This window comes from Platalea leucorodia (assembly GCF_965183815.1).
Source record: "Platalea leucorodia genome assembly, chromosome: 12".
Classification (NCBI taxonomy): domain Eukaryota; kingdom Metazoa; phylum Chordata; class Aves; order Pelecaniformes; family Threskiornithidae; genus Platalea; species Platalea leucorodia.
In genome coordinates, this window is record NC_138834.1 from 16,795,755 (window position 1) to 16,815,062 (window position 19,308).

General features: G+C 48.5%; 2 protein-coding genes across 4 annotated transcripts; one reads left to right on the top strand and one right to left on the bottom strand.

The window, feature by feature from the left end:
* Positions 1-1,119: 1,119 nt before the first annotated feature.
* GUCD1 (guanylyl cyclase domain containing 1) lies at positions 1,120-10,494 on the bottom strand. Its single transcript, XM_082325050.1, has 6 exons — positions 10,349-10,494; positions 8,486-8,570; positions 6,858-7,023; positions 6,286-6,377; positions 4,402-4,643; positions 1,120-3,931 (listed from the first exon to the last, which is right to left on the bottom strand). The coding sequence occupies exons 1-6, from the start codon at positions 10,383-10,385 to the stop codon at positions 3,840-3,842; spliced, it is 714 nt and encodes a 237-aa protein (XP_082181176.1). The 5' UTR covers positions 10,386-10,494; the 3' UTR covers positions 1,120-3,839.
* Positions 10,495-10,791: 297 nt separating this feature from the next.
* Positions 10,792-14,606, top strand: SNRPD3 (small nuclear ribonucleoprotein D3 polypeptide). Of its 3 annotated transcripts, none has more exons than XM_082325483.1 (4): positions 10,792-10,879; positions 11,478-11,627; positions 12,379-12,571; positions 13,446-14,606. In XM_082325483.1, exons 2-4 carry the CDS (start codon positions 11,502-11,504, stop codon positions 13,505-13,507), a joined length of 381 nt encoding a protein of 126 aa, XP_082181609.1. In that variant the 5' UTR covers positions 10,792-10,879; positions 11,478-11,501; the 3' UTR covers positions 13,508-14,606. The 3 variants fall into 3 exon arrangements, with proteins under 3 accessions (XP_082181609.1, XP_082181610.1, XP_082181611.1); XM_082325484.1 differs by having other exon boundaries at positions 10,798-10,842; XM_082325485.1 differs by lacking the exon at positions 10,792-10,879 and adding an exon at positions 11,155-11,356.
* The last annotated feature ends 4,702 nt before the right edge of the window (positions 14,607-19,308 follow it).

Genomic DNA, 19,308 nt, shown 5'->3' on the forward strand with positions numbered 1-19,308 from the left:
ATCACAAGTTGTTATTTTAATGTTGTCATTTAAATTTCCTGTAACCAACTTTTAAATAATAGTTGTATTAATAGTTGTAACCAACTTGTAAATAATAGAATTCAAAATTGTGTTAAGTAAACTAGTTGAAAAATGGCTTCTTGGTTTTGGTGTTTTTTTTGTCGTTTACGCTGATGAGTCCAAGCTTTTGTTCCTTACTAGAAATATATCCTGTAGGAATACATTGATATAAAATGATGATGAAATTTATTCAGTACTGTGATGCAGTGTGATGGAGATGATGAGTTCAGAGGACATAAAAATTTTTACATAAGCTTTGCATTGTGTGTCTATTTACTTTGCTTTCCAGTTTTTACCTTCTACCCAAATGCATAATTTAGGGAGAAAGGAGGCATAAATTGTTTTCATCTTTTTTTTAAAATGACGGAACTATTCAATGCAGTTCTGTTAGAGCTAAGCAATGCCCCAGACGCGTCCTAGTTGTTTGAAGATCTGTGGGTAGCGTAAAGCAAGACCACTTTGGTTCTTTCCGTTTCCCTTTACGTGTTACAACCAGTTGGACCAATGCCTTGGGTGGGCTCCTTCAAGGTGCAGAAGCAGTGCTGCAGACAGATGCTTTGAGTATCTTCAGCAGCTCAGTGCTGTGCTGTGAGGCAAAAACAGAAACGCAAGCTAAAGCATAGGCAAGGCTGTGCAGTTGTGTACTTTTCACTGTGAACAGAAAGCCCTGAGATGCTTTTAGGGGTCGGGGCGGGTAATGAAAACTACTTCCCTGGAGCTGCACTCGGTAGGATACTCGGTGGTTGTGGAGTACGCAGCGCAGCTGTTGAATAGAGGTAATAGCAACACGTTTGCTGTTCTCAGCTACTAGTGTATAGTGAAATCGTGGTTTGATTCAGGTGACACAGTAGGTGTTCAGGAAGTGCAGAATGAATACAATTTACAGCCTAGCAACTATGAGTTTATAGCTGAAATAAATATTTGAACTCTTAATTTTTTTTTTCCAAATTACAATTTCAGCTGTGCCATTTCCAGTTAAGTACAGAACACGTGTCTCTAAATATTTGCCAGCATTTTTCATAATAAGCTAGTTAATAAATGCACTTGCTACATGATGATACAGGATTATCTGTGACTTTAAACCTTTATTGAGAATGGCTTAATTACAAATAAAAATATATTTATGTATAAAATCCCTGCATGTAAAATACCCCTCCCTTTGCCATTGACATCATGAAGGAAACAAAGTGACAAAACATTTTCAGAATGAGTATTTTGATAGATGGTCTTGTAATGGGAAACAACGTTTCAGAAAATACAGATGTTCTGATGCTTGCGCACTGAGCTGCTTTTTAATCTGAATCTGTGTCTTACAAATACTCGGTCTTTTCACTTGGCTTTTGCGTCTCCCTTGTGTTTTCATCCCTCATAGCTATCTTCCCTTTGGCGGCTGTAAGGGATCCTGTTGCAATGGTGGAGCTCTCCTTTTGTCTGCATTAGCTTAAACAGCTTTGTTTCGTTATCTTTCAGTTTTGTTGAAGTATTTAAACCCTGGGTACCAAACATTTAACAGTCAATACTGTTACACCTACCTCCGCACTTGAGAACACTTAGCATGCCCTTAAGGTCATGTTTTATGTATAAGCTCAAGATTCGCGTTTGGATAACTGAACCAGTAAGAGGCTAAACATCAATTACAAGCCTTCCCTAAGAATTGTTTTTATTTAGCTAACCAAGCCTGCTCTAAAATAAATCCTGTGGCAGTTTAATGGTGTTGAATGAACTACCTGCCTGAAGTCGCATGGGTTAAGGAAGTACTCTATCAACCTGTAGTTTACATACCTGTTAATTAGTAACATCGCTAATACAATCTCTCTAAATCAAACATCATGAGTTTGGACTTGGACATAAAAATTCTCAGATCAGTAGCCTTCTGGCTGACTTAGGAAGGCATTATCTATAATAGGTTTTGTACCTTTTTTCTGGGATTCTGATGGTGGCACTAATGCACTGGTTCTACTGCTCACAAATGCATCGTAAGTTGTACCCATTTTGCACGTGTAAGTGCCAGAATGTATTCCAGCTTCACCAATGATAAGCAAAATTTGCTACACTGAAGATTTCTTGTCAGATGCTTTTTGTTTGGAACTTTTTAAAGGCTACTGCATTTTAAATGTCTGTTACTGTCCTTAGCCTTTGTACAAAGGAGCACTCTTGATTCTGCTAAGCATACTTACTGAACACTTTCCAGATACTTCTCAGTAAGTCAACAACTGATAAAAGAAAATGTTTTCTCTTAGAAAAATGTTTTACTGTGCTGAAAGTAGATTCCTATTTATTATTTCCACCACTAAATAACAATGTCCTTTTACTTTTACTCCACAGTTCCAGAATTTGAACAGTGCTTTTCCTAAAACCATGCCAAAGGTGTGGGATCTCTGTCTTAAGTCCAAAATAAAATTTTGCTAGCTTTACATCAGTATTAACATTGATTTTTCTACCTACTTCAACATAGGCAGGACTGGAGATCAAGACTTATAGGAAATTGTGATGGATGACTCTGAAATAGCTGGCTGTTTCTTACACCTTACAGTGCTCCTCAGCAAAGTAATTAAACCCAGGTAATACATGAAAGGATTATGAATGGGCTGCTAACAATTTCACTTGATAACGTCTGAATACAGGAACTCCAACTTAATCCAAATACAGCTGTAGTAAAAAAGCTAGAAAATCTGAGTTTCTGCCTTTTTACTTGTAGCAAAGAGACGTTTGTATTCTCTCTTTTCTTAATTGATTTCAGCTCTTCTTAGAAGGTCACTGAACTAATACCACTAGCAAAATTTGGCTCAGATTATGATTCGGCATTTTAGTTACAATCCAGTATATGCTGTCAGATATTTACAATTTACACACAAAAAGTACACCATCAGTGTGGATGATAATTTTCTGTATTGGCTTAATAAGTTTAAAGTTTATATTTAAAATGGATTCTGCAGAAACTGGCAAGGTTTTTGCAAAGAGCAATAAAGACTTCTAGGTACAAATAAAATATTTTCACTTAAACTTCTGGGCAATACAGAGCTCTGAGCAGTCATCCTAGAGGATTTAGCCAAAAGAGATGGAGTTTGTAGTACAAGGGAACACCACCAATAACTATGATTCAAAATCTAATGCAGTGGCATAAATGCTAAATCTGTGTCAGGTGAATTTGGTACATGGGAAGTTTCCTCGAGTAAATGTGTTTCTTTCCTACAATGCAGACAATACCGATGAGCCAGCGAGGCATTTTTTGTTATTTAGAAGTGGTTTACGTTAACATTTTTTTTCCTTCTGTAATACCCTGCTGAACCTCAAATGCCTAGATTTAGGATGAAGATCAGCCCTTGATGCTTTGACAGAGAGAGAAACGGGTATTTTCTATTTTCCTGGTCTTGTTTACCTAAACCTGTGCATGTATTACCAAGTGTTAAAGTTCATAAATTTGGTGCTTTTTTTCTCATGTGTTTAATCTGAAAATAAGCTCAAAGTGAACAGGCTCTGGGCCTGTATTTCAAACCTGCTGTCAAATGTGCAATGTTGAAAATGAGAAAAACAAAACAGAACAAAAACAAAACCAAAAAAACCTGACAGGCATTGCAAAATCAGATACATCATCAGGGGGGAAAAAAAAAAAAATAAGGATAGCATTGCAGTATAGTCCTATCAATGTCTATAAAGCCTTCCTTGTTTAAGATCCCACTGCAGTTCAGGAGCAAGGTCTCTGCAGGGGGAGTCCTGAGACAAGCAGCCAGCTGCACGCAGGCTGCACAGGAAAGGACCAGAAGCATCGGGTGTGGACGTCAGCTGTCCGTGTAGATGAACAGAATATCTTCATCAGTGCCGTAACTTGTCCTGGCTTCCTCAAAGTTACTGATGCTGGTGCAGCATGTTCCTGTTAAGGAGGAGTAAAGTGTTACTAAAAATTCAGAAGAATTTGCCTGTGAAAGGCTCTTATACTGGCTCTAGAAGCCTCTACAAAGAAGAGCAACTAGTACGCAGACTAGACCTGTCAGCCTAGGTTACAGCTTTACTCAGGTCAGTCTTTTCACCTCAAAGGCAGTGCTCACTGAAGCAGGTACTAAATGGGGCATCCTGTCATATTCTGAACAGTTCAGCATCTTTCACGAACCCATCTGAAAGCCAAACAAGTTTGCTAGAATGCGTATCTCAATGCCTCAAGTAAATCGCAGCACAAAACGCAGCACTGATTGAATTAATGTGGCAAGCCCCCGTCCAACAAATTGGTTAGCGACGCTTGAAATACACGCACGCCATTAGGGGCAGCCCAGCTATGGCTCTGTGTTACAGACGTGTTAGCAACGCGGTGGCTGAGAATCCACCCAAAAGGCACAGGCTACTCACGGTCAGCATAGGCAGGGTTGTTGTAGTAAATACTCCCTGAGGCTTTGTTGTAGCCACATAACACGATGAAATGGCCCTGGTAGTCAGGATTCCTGCAGAAGCACTTCTGTCCGATGGGGAGGAAGCAGCAGTATTTGACAGGACTTGAGCAAAGATCGCACAATAGCAGGACTGCATTCACTAGGACGATGGCTACGTGACCTTGGGACAGGTGGTTTTGGATGTCTTGAACAGTTACTGTGCTGCAGAAAAAAATCAGACATGCTTATTAACAAGTTTAGGAAAGAGACTGGTATCCAATGAAGCGTGTGATGATGTACTTACGACATGCAGCTGGCGTGGTTATTTTTGTACCGCAGGTAACAGCTTTTTGCTGTTAAACCCTGCAAGCTTTGCTACAGACAAAGCCCGACAAAACCTGCGTCATTCAAGGCCTTTTGATCTCATTGCTGCTGCTGAAGTGCAGAGCAACAGCTCTGGGTTCTGCAGTAATGTAAGTGTAATCTCAGAACGTGTCGGATGCCCCAGAGAAGAGTACTAAAGGAGCTGGCAACTCATTCAGTAATTTGAGAGACTTCTGAAGTGGGAAAATCCCAAGTGAAGTGTTCTCTCCTGCTCTTAGAAAAGCTTATCTCTGAAGCACCAAATCTTTATCAAGAGTGGCTGAAGATTGTATAATCACTAACCGAATTAAGATGTGCCCAAATTTGCCTCTGTCACACAGCAATGTGTTTCTCCCAGTTGCGATTTTGGACTACCTGATGCTCTTGAGGCTTTATTTCTATAGTACCTCCTACAGAGAGTGAGTATTAACCACACATAACCTATAATCTCATCTGTTAAAGCTGTCCTTCACCGAGGCCGAGGTGTATTCCATATGCATTAGAAACTCATCCCTTGGGTACGTTCCAGACGTCCGGGCTGTGTGCACTAACTGAACTCATGTGCTTTTTAATCTTTTCCGGTGTCGCTTCTGCCCTTTGATGCCCCAGCCTCGGTGCAGGCACAGGCAGATGCAGTAGGGGCACAGATGCCCTCTGTCCCTGCCTTGATCAAGGCCACGATCTCGAGATTGCTAAAGCAAGAGGGACTGACTGTCCCTTCTGTCCTGTCACAGCTCCAGTTAAACAGATGGTGCATGCGGCCTCTGCGTATGTTAAAAAGGACACATAACGATTCCGCTAAATGAAAGCTGCGCTGCAGCACTCAAATGCTGTTGTAGCTGCCCTGTGCCCTCTCCCCTTTTCTTACTCCGAATCGTTTACCCCACTTGGACAACAGAGATCCAAATCCAGCTTCGCTATAAAACGGCATGCAACCCAAGCTGGACGTGACGGTTAGTTATTTCCCATGCAGAATAGCGCTGTCAGTTGTGACAGTTCTGCAGTTTTTCCCCTTCTCCTGGGTTTGCAGTTCTTTCATAGAGGTTCCTTATTTCAGCCTCCCCTTGGCAAAAGCTGGTACGCTAGCCTTTTCTTGGCATGTCTGTCTAGGAACAGCGAGCTGTAATGTTTGCGTAGCTCTGGGAACAATGGGTTGTGTGCCCGCAGAGCGCTCTCCTTAATTCCAACAGCGGCCAACCAGAGTGCTGTAGGCCCTGGGTAACTTCAATGGATAATCAAATTCAAACCATAAACAATAGTTAACTCCTGTCAGCATTTTCAGATTGCCTATTCTGTCGTGACTGTTTTTCCTGAAACTTCTTTTTAACTCTTGATGTCCACTTTTTTTTTTGAGACAGCTATAGTAGAAAGACTCTGTGATTGACAAAAAAGGCTCAAGGCTTGATTTCAGTCTCTTTCACCAGTTTAGCTTGGTGATTCCAAGAAAAGCCTGGGGCCCACAGAATCTCCCAAGAGAAAGGAAAGAAAACAATAAGCTTACCACTTCTCCACCAGCACCTTGCAGGCTTTGGCTTGTGCAAAGAGCTGATTCACTCGATTCTCTTCTGTGTCAAAGTGCTTCCTGTAAAACGACTGTGGAAATAAGAGAAGTTAGGAACCGGAATGGTGCTTACCTTAGGTAATCCACCACTCTCAATCCCTGCTAGCAAGGGCCTGCGTTAAGCTGGAGATCTCGCTAAGGGGTAAGAGATCTCTCCCTTAGTTCACTGGTAGCAGGATGAGGAATCCTGCTCTAAATGATAAATTTAAATTCACTCCTGGTTAGTAATTGTGGTAATTTCAATCCAGTGAAATACGCTGGAATAGGCTGGAACCTTTCATGAGCACTACGTGAAAACTTTTAACAATATTCATATTATGGAATCAAAGATGTAAAATACGTGGGATCGTATCTAGCCTCGCCTTCGGAACTGATTTGTGCCCGTTTTGGCAACAGGCAAACCTTGTTTACAGGAACTGTGGTTAAGTGTCAGTAACACAGCAGAGCTTTATAGCGTGGCACACAGGGCTTTTAAAGCTGTCTGCTGTCTCCCCGTAGATAAGGATACTAACCTGATTTTTGTAGCCCTTGTCCACTCCAAGCGTCTGGGTGCAAAATTTATGCTTAACACCGAAGTGCCGCATTAGGTAGGCCAGGTCAATAGTCCAGATACTCTTTGTTAGCTGGAGTTCCTGGATGGCTTTCTGAAACTCATCGTTGTCCAGATGATTCAGGTACCTGCGGTATTAGGAAAGGCAGGGGAAGGGAAGCACAGATCTTAGGAGAAGCAAAATGTGTGCTGTAGCCCAAGCCTCCACATCACAGGACGTACAAACTGAAACAGTGGGCTTGGCTAAGAAATAACCAAAAAAAATCAACCCACAAAGGAGCCACAAATTGAAGGGAGGGGAAGGGAGTAGGGAATATTTAACTGGATTTATTGCTGACTTTTTTTAGTTGGAAGTATATGGGTATCTTGACTCTTCTATACTGCTAGAAGTGTACAGGTGGCGTACCTTAGGCAAGCTATACTGAGCACGTACAGAACTCTGTCCTGAAGGGCTTACAGTCTAAATGTACAGGCACATTAAAGCAAACACGGGAAGAAGCGTTAAAGACTAAAACTTGCTTCACGCAATAGATGGATTTCAAAAGGAGGAACTGTAAAGGAAGTCGGTAAATATTCAAAGGAAGCTTGTCTTGGGCACTGATGGCACAAAAGGGGAGATAAAGTCAGGAGGAAGCCTGGGACAGGTTGCAGAGGGGTGGGGAGAGGCAGTTACAGAGTTCTGGAAGTCAGAAAACAAATGGAAGTAAATGGGGGGGAGAAAAAAGGACTGGAATTGCGGATGCAGGGTAAACAAGGTCAGATCAGCAGGGTGAGAAGATTAATCTTGGAAGCTGAGTTTTGGGCAGACTGGAGTGGCAAAGAGGTAAAGGGAATAATGAGGCAGAGGTTACAGTAGTCAAGATGGGAAATTACCAGCACACGGACTAACGTCTTGGCAGAAGGGATGGAGAGAAATGAAAATCTTCTGCTTCATATCTACTAAGTGGACATCTAAATAGGTATTTCTCCTGCACCTAAGCTCATGTTCCTCTGTGGAAGGAAAGAGGAGTTCAGCAGGACAGCTACTAGTTCAAAAAAAAAAAAAGAAACCAAAACAAAACCAAAAAACCCCAAAGGGCAACACAGTGCATTGTTGTGAAGCCAAAACTACTCCTGAACAAAACCACGCATCCCACAGGCTGGGGCTGAGCAGGACAGAGGCAGTGCGTACCTGCAGTCTGGGATACGCCTACCCAGCCCTTGAAAACGCAGGACGGAACGGGGTGAGTCGCTGTGCTAAGTATCCGTTCGGAATTACAACAGCAGGAAAGAGGGATAACGTTTTATTACTTATGCATGCCAAACTCCAAAGTTCTCAGAGCTGATCAGATATTTTGCATCTGTCAAAACAGTCAATTATTCAAAAGGGCCTTGCTTCAGCTGAGTTTGTATTTGCCCTGGTTCCTGCTGGAGAGCCGCGCCTGGCCCGGGCAGCAGTAATTCTCCAAGGGTACCCGAGAAGCGGTGACCTCACCAGACTACGTTAAACTCACGGCTGTTCAACACGTCTCTTCTCCCTGGACGCTGCTTCCCGCTACCCCTCTCCCATGGGACGGGATTTCCCACCCGTTCAAGCCAGGAGTCACTTACTGAAGCACCATCCTGGAGCAGGCGAGCCCGCAGTCCCAGTGGTACAGCTGCTGAATGACCGGCACTTTCAGCTGGACGCAGTCAACTGCAGTGAAAACACCCCAGTGTGAGTAAAACACGAAAGCTGTCAGTCCGTACAGCAATGGGTTTTCCATACCCAGCATTAAAAGTCAGCTTGTTCTCAGCACTACAGCGGCGAAAACTTAGAAACATTTTTAAACAATAGGCAGGTATTTTTTTTTCTTAGCGGAACGCAAGTTGGGCATTTCTGTACAGTTAGGCGTTTGGTTTAATCCCTTACTCCTTTACTGTTCCACACCTGGATCCCTCGGCCATATGGCCTACCCCCTTTTCCTTGAAGGTGCATTTTATTCTTTCTGGTGGGGTGCCATACCCGCCAGCCACCGACGGTGAAGCTGTATCCCCTCCTAAATAACAGCAGGGACGGCACGGGCATTCCTTTCTCTTGCGTCTGAATGCATTTCTGTGCCACAAAAGGAGTCAAACCAAACCGCGAGAAACCAGACACAACCAAGATCTCCAGGCGTTGGTCTCTTACAAGCCCCACGGATTTGAGCCTTTTCTACAGGTGTCTTTTTCCTCAGGGACTGTAATTTAGGTGAGTAATTTTAGGTTAAGAAAGCTCACAAATGGCACCAGTTGACCTTTTGTATTAACTCCCTCGATACTCAACAAAAAGAACACTACCAAAAAATCCCCGAACACAACACTGTCCCTCTGCCTCGGGTTTTATTTTTGTAGGGTTGGCAATGTGGTGGTTTCAGTCTCGGAAGCACCCTTACCCCTCGAAGGACTTGAGTTGTGCCCGTTACTGCTCCTTCAGCGTCAACCCAAGCGAGTGCGTCATAAAGGGCTTTTCTCAATAACCTTACCTTTGATCTAGGAAAGACCTTTGAAAAGCTGTGCTAACACAAGGTCAGCTACGTTTTAAGATGGGAAGAAAAATGCGTTTGACATCATGGGGACTGGCCTAGTTTTGATGTCATTTTATTTATAAAACTTTTTAGATCTTGTTGTTTTTAATCTTATATTATCTTCATCAAAGCCATAGCCTATTGTAGGGACAAGCCCATAAGATATTCTGGACTTTTTCCAAGTATTTTTTTGTAGTTGTGCCACTGTTTAATCACAGCTTTGAAGACTGGCACACCCATTGGTATATGCAATCTTTTTAATTAATCTAGATTAAGGTGCTCTTAAGTATCCTAAGGAAAAAAGGAAAACGGCGTGCCCAGGTTCTCCTCAAACCAGGATCTCTAAGTATTTTGGCGTCGTTTTTTCTCAGCGCGCTACGATTCTGTCCCCGTTTGGTTAACGCCCAGGGCCGCTGCCAAGGCCGCGATTAGCGGGAGAGGTCCGCGTCTCCCAGGGAGGGCTCCCAAGGGCAGCAACTTTAATTTTCCCGGCCGTTCAGCTCCCAGCCGCCCCGTCCCCGGCGCCCCGGGCCTCCCCAGCGGGGGCCGGCAGCTGTGCCCCGGCCAGCTGCCTGAAGCACACCGAGAGCGCCTCCCCGGGCCGCCGCGCAGCGAGCCCGGCCGGCTCCGGAGGCGCCGGAGCCGGCGCTTCCACATCGCCGCTGGCGCAGCCCGCGGCCCCGGGGGGCGGAGGAGGCCGCCAGGGCCTCCCGGGGCCGGCGAGGGCCGCCCGCCCCCCCGCCGCGGGCAGGGCCGTGCCCGGGGCCCCCTCCCCCGGCCCGCTCCGCCGGGGCCGAGCCCGCCGCGGGCCCCCCGCCCCCGCCCCCGCGGCGCCCCGCCGAGGGCTCCGGCCGGCGGCCGCCCGCAGGAGGAGGAGCTGCGGGAGGCGGCCGGGGCCGGCCCCGCCGCCGCGGCCGGGCGCACTGACCTGGCGGCGGCTCCCCGGCCTCCCGGGGGCTCTTCATGGCGGCGGCGGGGCCCGCCGCCCGCTCACTGCCGGCCCCGCCGAGCCGGCCCGCGCGGCGGCGCGGCCCAGGGCCCCGGCCAGCCTCGGCGCGGCGCTGGCTCCTCCCGGCCCCGGGGGCGGGGGCGGAGGCGGGGGCCGCGGGGGGCCGGGCCCCGGGGCGGCTGCCCCGCGCCGCGGCGGCGGCGGCCGGGGGCGCCGGCGGGCAGGGGCATGGCGGGGCGGGCGGGGGCCGCGGGGCCGGGGGCCGGGGCGCCAGCTGCGGCGGGCGGGGAAGCGGGGGGCGCGCCGGCAGCCAGCCCTGCCCCGGGGGCGGGGCACCGGCGGCGGGACCAGGCTGCGGCGGAACCGTGGTGCCGCGGCGAGGCGGCCCCGGGCGGGGCGGGGCGGGCCGCTCCCGCCGCCTTCCGGTTCCGGCGCGCGGTGCACGGCGGGAAGGCGGCGGAGGCCATTAGCGGGTGAGCGCGGCCCGGGCTGAGGCGGCGGCGGCGGGCGGTGAGTGGCGGGGCCGGTCCCCAGCGGGGCTCCCGGCCGCCCTGGGCTCCCCGGGTGCGGCAGGGCCCTCCTCGCTCCCCGGGCGCTGGGGGCTCCTTCGGGCCTGAGGGGGCGAAGCCGCGGCGGGGCGGCCGCCGGCCCGCCCAGGCCTCGGGGGCTCCGCTCGGCCTCTCGGGGGGGCTCCCCGCCGCGCTCGGGCCCGCCGCTGCCCCCGGGGCCGTCGAGCGGGGCGGGTCGCTCGCCGGGGCTGCGGCGTGGGCTGCGCTCCCTCCCGGCGGAGCCCGTGGCTCGGGCGGTGGGCGCCGGCAGCGCGGTGTGCCGCCCGGCCGCGCAGGCGGCCCGTTATCGGGTGCTTACGGGGGAATTTCCTGGGCCAGAAGAGGCCTGGGACAGACTTACCTCGCTGATCTTTTAAGTCTTTTCGTCCCACGGGCATCTCTCTAGAGAAGTTTCATTAACGCATCGTCAAAGCATACGGTGTGTTTGGGGAAGGGAGAGGATCAGCGCCTCACACTGGGCAGCATCACAGACTGCGTAGGTAAAGCCTAGCCTACCGCTTTCTTTGTAGTTACGTCCTTTGGTTTTTCTCTCGTCTCAGGTGTAGAGCCACAGCACTGCGAACATGTCGATTGGAGTGCCGATTAAAGTCCTGCACGAGGCCGAAGGCCATATTGTGACATGTGAGACCAATACGGGAGAGGTTTACCGAGGCAAACTCATTGAAGCTGAAGACAACATGAACTGTCAGGTACCCCTGCTTCGGGAGGATGGAGGGAAGGCCCTCTGAGCTGCGCCTGGAAAGGCTGGTAGCTGGCGGGTTGGCAGCTTGATTAGAAGACTGTTGATTTTAGCCTTAGGCTAAAGAAAACTCTGCTGCTGCACGTACGCTGTGTTACCACAGTGAGATGGATTCAGCGTTGCTGAGCGCGCCAAAGAGGCCCGAGCTTATTCTTTCTGGTTTTAGAGTCGGACTGGGCATTCCTCTCAATAATATCAGGGTTCTTAAGGTTCTGTTCTGTGAACAACGCTTCTGCTGGAGTTCTTTATGTAAAGTCACCGAGCATAAGCGTAAACAAACTTTGATTTAAGAAACTGAAGCTTTTTTTAATGCATCTTAGTTTAGTCGTCCCAAGAGGGCTTAATTTTGATTGACTTTAGGCGAGTCGTTGTTGAAATCAAAATGCTTCCTTAATAATTAGGACTAGAACAGCTTTATTAAAACTGATTCAATATGAGAAAACAAAACTAACGAAGCTGATAAAAATAATTTGCAAACTGGGGAGAAAGCAAAAGTCCTGGGCCCACTTGAATAGTAGCAGGCTTAGGAGTGTGTGTGAATGGTGCTGGCTGCCTTGTGTCACAGCTGCAGTTGCGAAAGCAGCATGCTTGGGAAGCCTTTGGTGCTTGAATCCTGGCTGCATGTCCTGCAGGCAGGGGAAGCAGGAGCCCAGAACCGCGTCGGAGGCCTCTGTGGGCACTGACTGGTCTTTGCTTTCCAGATGTCAAACATAACGGTGACGTACAGAGATGGGCGAGTGGCGCAGCTCGAGCAGGTGTACATCAGAGGGAGCAAGATACGGTTTCTCATTTTACCAGACATGTTGAAGAACGCTCCTATGCTAAAGAGCATGAAGAATAAAAACCAGGGTTCTGGAGCTGGGCGAGGAAAAGCAGCTATTCTCAAAGCCCAAGGTGCGTACAATTTGTTTATCGTCCTCCCCCCCCATTTTGCCGTAGAAGAACGGGAAAACTGTCATCTCTGTCGCTGAGGAAACCTGAGCTGCAAGAACCCGAACGGTTGCTGGTTCATACGTTGTTTTTCTGTGTATTTCATCCTATGGCGGGAGTCAAGACTCAAACCGCCCAGTTACCCGAGGGTGTAATATTGATGCTACAGTAGCTTAGGTACGGGGAGCAGTCTCGTTAAACGGAGGCTTTATGTAAAACTGTGTCTTCTGTTTTCCGGTGATTGTGGCCTCCAGCTGTTGGGAGTACTTAGGGAAGGATTCGGGTGTTCTTGTTAAGCTTTTGTAGGAAAACAAAGTCAGATATTAAGATGGTATTTAAACGACTGGGAAGCTGTAATTATTAGCCATTCTGTAGTTCACTCTCACTTGTACCTTTCTCAGGGGAACAACCCAGTTATAGCAAGGTTGAGTAATAGCGGCGGGCCGCAAAGTCCCTGGTTACCTTCAGCAAATGCAGCGGGGTTACGTGGGGGAGTAACATCGGCTGAAACGTACAGAGTTCTGCTGCAAAGCCTTGGAAGAGCGTGGGGTTTCAGATCTCTTGGGCTAGACAGATTTGTGTGTCAGCTTAAAAAGAACATGAAATGTTTGAATATCGCTGCATCTGTTCGAAGTGGCAAGACTGCGTGACCGTTAGTTCTGGTTCTTCTCACAGAAAACTTTTTGTCGTCATGCCACTGTCCGAACTTGACAGGATGGCCTCCTTTCCTTGCCTCTAAGCAAGAGGCTTGGAGTGCTCTTTGTTTTGCTTGTCAGCTGTTGAGATAACTGTGTGATTACGTCAAACTCATGTAATCCCTGATGTTTTCTTTCTTCAGTGGCTGCAAGAGGAAGAGGCCGTGGTATGGGCCGTGGCAACATCTTCCAGAAGCGAAGATAATTTTGGTCTTGACCGACATGCTTTTTTTACTAGGGGGTATTAACTTGACTACGTGCGCGTTGGTATCGGTTTTGTTTAATAAATGTTTCTGGCAAAAACTTGTCTGCTCTTACATGACAGGACTCCTTTTGGGCAAGTACATTGTAGGTTGATTTCAAACTTAAAATAGCTTTGTCTGGAATACAGCGGACTTTATATCTAGATTTGCCTACTTTGTATTTGTGTGATACATTGACCTTTAAAGATCACCGTGCTTTCTTTTTATTGTTTAGTCCTGTTCTCATTCATTCTCTAAAGAATTAGAAGGCATTTTTGATGAAGACTTTTTAAATCGTACATTTTAAAGTCATATTAGCAGCTGCATTTATGGAAAATACAGCGAAACAGGCAGCTTCCTGAGAAGCAAAGCGCTATGTTCATTTGCTTTTTATGGCCCTACAACAGGTAGAGGTCCACCTTCAGATCCGTACGTTGAGCTTGTATGCTTGCTTTTCTTATTTTTCTCTTTGGATACAGGGAGAATGTTCTGTTAGGAGCACACAGCTTTGATAGCCTGAGTCTGTATCTGCAGTGAAAAATTCTGTTCTAACTCTCGTAGTAGCTTTTCCTTCTGCCTGGGAAAAGATGACAGAATATAAATCAGGCGTTTTCAAGGATAAATTTTGAAATGTTTTGTAAATTTGAAAGGTAGCGCAGGTGTACGGGGAAAGTCTTATAAATGGCTAGCCATTAAATACAGCTCCATACAAACGCTAATCTTCTGAAAAAAACCCAGGATCAGCTTTAGCTTTTGGTCTCAGCACCTACACAGCCCCGTAGCTCACCAGCTGATCTGCGGGAAGCCAGGTGGCGGTGGGACCGCGTTTGTTTTGCTAACAGTATAGCGTGGCTGTTCCTGCTGACTTCAGTGGTTGAAATGTTTAAATGTAACGCTTCTGTACCTCATCACGTACGATCGATTATCAGTCTGTGCGTGTACAGAACAGCAAGTCTTGCGTTTCTGCTCTGATGCTGTGAAGACTCTCCCTTGTGTGCAGACGTGAAAGTTGAACTAATGTATTAAATTGTTGAACTGTCTGTAAATAAAGCTGTATTTGGTCTCACCCCACTGGAAAAACCCTGCTACGTGTCCTTCTGGGTAGTAATGATCCTAAATATTTGCATTAGAAACCTCCTCAAAATGTGTTTAAGATAGGCTTGAGCTTGACTATAAAGCACGGTAGCGTCGTCCTGTGCCGAGGCTGAGGAACCTGTCCAAAGGACGAGACAGTTGTCGCAGAGCCCTGCTTCGAAGCGTGGCACACGAGTCACGGGCCTGTAGCAGCCGCGCTTTCCTGAGGACAGTGTTTCCAACTTCAAATGAGCAAGTTGGGGCTTTAGTAATGACATGAAATGCTTCCTTGTGGAAATGTGCCCGTCTTCAATCGTGACTGATGCAGCTGCTCAGGTCGTTCCCCTCTGAGCGTTACCTGCGCAAGATACAGGCAAGTAAACCTGCACCGCTCCGTAGGCAAACGGCGCCCTTCCTACTCGCTAGTGCTAACAGCCCGTTGTGTTGCTTGGAACGCTTTAACAGTCGGGTTGGTTCGAGCTCTTGCGGTGGGAGAGGGGACATTTTAACAGGATTTCCTCCCCGTGCTTAAGTCGAGGCTTCTGAATGTCGTGAGGCTGCTGAGAAAGCCAGTCTTGAAATCAACGTGGAGCTGAAGCCCGGTTTGAGTCTTTGTACCAGACGCCCACCGCCACTGGCAGTTCTTAGCACGGAGAAAAGACCTCCACCTGTGGCTGCACCGCGGGCGTCGTGGTAAGCGGTGAGCTGCCTGCTTGTGGTATCCCGAGCTCGTGCCCGGGGTCTCTGGACGCGGGTCGGTGGCCAGGGACGGGATTTCTGTTGCCATCCGCTGGCGGTGCTGGGTGGTGGTACGCAAGGTGCCCGCTTCCCTCGCAGGCAGTGTTGCGGCCCTTTGAAATAGAGGTCTTTTATTTGCAGTCCGTTAACTGGGTTTTATTGCTTTTAATGCATCAGGCTGTGATTGTGTTGCTGATCAGGTCGGAGTTTTTGTGCCATGGAGTTGCGCTGCCGTGAACAGGCAGAAGAGGAATGGCGCGACACGTGGGTACTTGATATCTCCAGTCAAGGATCTGCTGCACGATTTCATAGGATGCTGCTTCAGCAGCCAGAACTGCCCTCGCTTCCAAAGCAAACACCTCAGAGAAACTGAGATTGATTAGTGCAACAATTAATTGCCATAAATATAAACTAGAATAGGATGGGGGGTGTGCTGAAGGACGGCAAGCTGCTCTGCTTACCGAGTGTCATCCTGGCCGTGGCTAGCGTACGGTGAGTGACAGGGAGGTGCCGTTACCCCCGTCAGCAATGGGAGAGGCGAGAGGCGTACCCCCAGGTTGAGCAAAGAGAAATCGCTTTGCCAGAGCTCCTTTGGCTTCTGTTGGGCCCCCCGTAACCTGGCGAGGAAACGAAGGGCACGGATTGCCGCGGCTTTTTGTGCCGGGACCGTCCTGCGCTTCCCAGGCCTCAGAGCTCTGCTTCCTTTTTCTGTAAAGCCTCCAAAAAGAACTGTTAATATGTGGAAAAGGAAGTAAGCCACAGATGGGGGACTTGACTACAAGTGTTTTTGGAAGAGATTCAATGTTTTGGCAAGGCTGCAAATCGGGCCCGTTGGCTTTGCGTCCCGCTGTTTCCTTCTGACTGTTAAATAGCACGTAGCCTTTTCTGAAGGTTAGATGCTTGCTGCTTTGCCGGGGCAGGCAGAAACGGGACCACAGTTTGACCACAGACCGCTGCTGGGATGGCAAAGGCTTTGAAGCACCAAGGGCAACCCGAGAGGGCGTAATGGTTGAAAGCTGTTTAAGCAGATTAAAGCTGCCTGGCAGTAGCAGGTTTGCTGGGGGCCGTTTCCAGTAGTGACGACTGCCTCACCTGCTCTCTTGTTTTCTAAAGTCCCTGTTCCCCCTTCCTGTGCGGTGCCAAGCTTCTGTTCTCGCCGCTGAGGTCTCCTCTCCTCCCTGGCAGAGCTGGTGTGGCACTCAGCAGCACCGGGGGCCGGGGACAGCCGTGGATTTCAGCAAGAAACCCTAGCCCTCCCCAGGAGGTCTGCCTGCCAGAGCAAACTCTGCAATCTATCTGCTTTAAGAATTTTCTACCCCTTCTGATGTTTCTCACCATCTATATTTGTGACTGTTCGCCGAACACACAGCAATGAAACTTTTTTCTTTACACTTTTTTTTCCAACCAGTGTTGCCTTAGATTTTAAGCTTTATTTAAAACATGTAACATCTCTAACCCACGTCAGCTTTGAAGAAGGCACTGGATTTTGAATAAACGAAAAGCTTTGCACTGTGAATTGAGGTTGAGGCTGAGTCTGGGGGGAGCCATTTGCCCTCTTTGGAAAGATGCTGTGAATTAGCGTTGAAAAGGTTGAAGTTTCCCATCGGTAGGAATTTAAGCCCCAGCCAGGACAAACATATCACTTTGCAATTTCTGACCGGACTAACCGATATCCTAGTTTGTTACAGGCTGCTTTGAAGATCCTGCGTGCGATGTGTGTATTATCCTCACTTGCAGTGTGAGAAATCAAGATTTCCTTCTAACGAATGATGTCTCATCCGGTAGATGGCTCTGTCGGTAAGGGAATGAAACACAAGAAACCAGAACCCTCTGGAAGGGAAAAATGCAAGAAAGGTGACTTCTGCTATAAACCCCGTAAACTGGCTGTTATTACAAGCTCCAGCTTGAAAATACTCGGCTGCGTCCCCTTCGCCGTCGGCGTCCCCGGAGTGCTGGCTCCACGCGCAGCCAGGCTGCTCCCGCTGTTGCTTGGAGCCGCGCGTTTCCCTGCTGCTTGGCGCCGGGGGCCCGGGCGCTTCGGTGGGCGTGCGGCTTCCTCGAGTTCGGCACCTTAAGCCGTCCGTTCCTCTGGGATGGGGGGTGCCAGGGACAGGTGCAGCTGCTTTTAACATCTGCCCTTACTTGTCACGGATTGCAGCGTTTCTCCCATGCCCTCCAGAAAACCTCTTCTAGAAGGGCAGAATGGAGTGGAAAACGTGAATGTTTGGTGCTGGTGGTCAGGATAACTGTCCAGCCTGTATCTCTTTGCTACTTAAACTTCACAGCAAGCTTTCATTTAAAGCAGAGATGTCCTGTTTCCTCTTGCCAGTAAAATGTGAGCAAGGATGGAAGGACAACATCCCGGTGTAGCAATGATTTGGTAGGGTAGCAAAGGGTGGAATTCTGAGGTCTACTAGAAAGTGTCAACGGTTCGGTTGCTTATTTCTCAGCCACGGGTCAAAATGGAGGAAGGGTTCTCCCAGGGTTCTTTGGTGTTTGAGGCAAAAATTTAGATCTGGACTTGCACCTTATTGCTGCTAAGCTGATTTCAGACAGTAAGACCTGGTCTTCCTCCTCTCACATTTGATAAAGCTAATGTTATCGGACCCTCCTGCCTTCAGTGTTTCTTTGGGAGGAAATACGGATACACCACGTTTAAAGCATGGTCCAGAATAGCCTTGAAACAAGCGCTGATTTGGGCAGTGTGCTGCAGATTACGTTGCAAGAAAGGTGACACCGTTCTCCAGCTCCTCGTGCGCTCAGGGGCCGATCGCGGCTGCGGACAGAGGACCTGCGTACGGCTGCCGCTGCTGGTGCCTGCAGCAGCCAGAGCAGCGCTCGTCCGCAAGGACCCTCCCAGACCAGGGTGCATGTTAGCCGCCCCAGGTGTGCTGTGGTTGCCTGGTCCTGTAATGATGGTTCGTGATGGTGTCAGGAGTACTTTGGAGGCAATGAATAAAGACGTGCCACCCTCCTCTGCTCACGCTAACTGTTCCTCAGAGACTAGGGTGGGGGATTATTTAACTCAGTGTGGAGGCTGGCATCAGTGTGCAGTATGACCAGTAGGTTCGGCCTGTTTTTACTCCACCCAACTCAGACGTTTAGTGAGAAAAGTATTTTGGGTTTTGTGTGAATTGGTTGTTCCTAGCAGACAGGCTCTTATTCCTGGCGCAGGACCAGCCATTGCATAAGCAAGCATTGTGCAGCCCTCTGCTGCTCCGAGTCTACGAAAAGCGGAGATTTTCCAGTATTGTTAATTCAGGGGAGAACGCTGAAGCCCTGGCAAAGAAACAGATTGTATCAAGATGATGTGTAGTTATGCTGGGAGAAATGAAAAGAATGGCAGAAAAACACTGTTCTTGTTCTTTTGTTTAGTGAACTGCTTGCAGCGAACATTTAATTTGTTCTTCATTTCCCCCTGCCTGGGGACTTAAAGCCTGTTGTCTGGTTGGGGGGCTGCCCTCTTTCCAGCTCAGCGGGGAGATGCCAGTGCATCTACTCCAGAGCAAACCACGGCTTCTTGTGAGGCAGAACTCCTCACGGTTTGTCCCACGGTGCCTACAACGTTCAGAGGGAGTGGGACAGGGCACTCGGCGGGAATATCAACAGCACCGGGCTGGGGACGCGAAGGGAAGGCCATGGGAATGCTGGGATTTGCAGGGAGATGGTGCGTGACATGGAAGCGTCCCTTTAGCTTGTTCGTGGCTCCATGCTGTAAAGTGCCTGACCGCTGCTTTCGTGTGCTTTTCTTTACCAAACCGTTACAGGGTATAAAGACGTTGCCACCTTGCATTTCACAAAGGGAGATGGAGACCAAGCCACGAAGAGCTTCAGGCCGGGATCTGAAGACAGATTTGGGCCCCCAACTCCTGCCGAAACCAATGAGCTGGGCACCTAAGTACTTCTCAGTCCCCATCCTTACGTGGCTGGCGTAACAGCGTCCCTGGAGCTC

Bases quoted from the DNA above. Each gene is read 5' to 3' on its own strand.
- GUCD1 (XM_082325050.1), bottom strand. From the start codon at position 10,385: ATGAAGAGCCCCCGGGAGGCCGGGGAGCCGCCGCCAG. The intron at 6,378-6,857 runs GTTAGTATCCTT...TTATTTCCACAG, and splicing joins ACAAGGGCTACAAAAATCAG to TCGTTTTACAGGAAGCACTT. The intron at 3,932-4,401 runs GTGAGTAGCCTG...CCTCCTTAACAG, and splicing joins CAACCCTGCCTATGCTGACC to GAACATGCTGCACCAGCATC.
- SNRPD3 (XM_082325483.1), top strand. From the start codon at position 11,502: ATGTCGATTGGAGTGCCGATTAAAGTCCTGCACGAGGCCGAAGGCCAT. The intron at 11,628-12,378 runs GTACCCCTGCTT...TTTGCTTTCCAG, and splicing joins AAGACAACATGAACTGTCAG to ATGTCAAACATAACGGTGAC. The intron at 12,572-13,445 runs GTGCGTACAATT...TTCTTTCTTCAG, and splicing joins AGCTATTCTCAAAGCCCAAG to TGGCTGCAAGAGGAAGAGGC.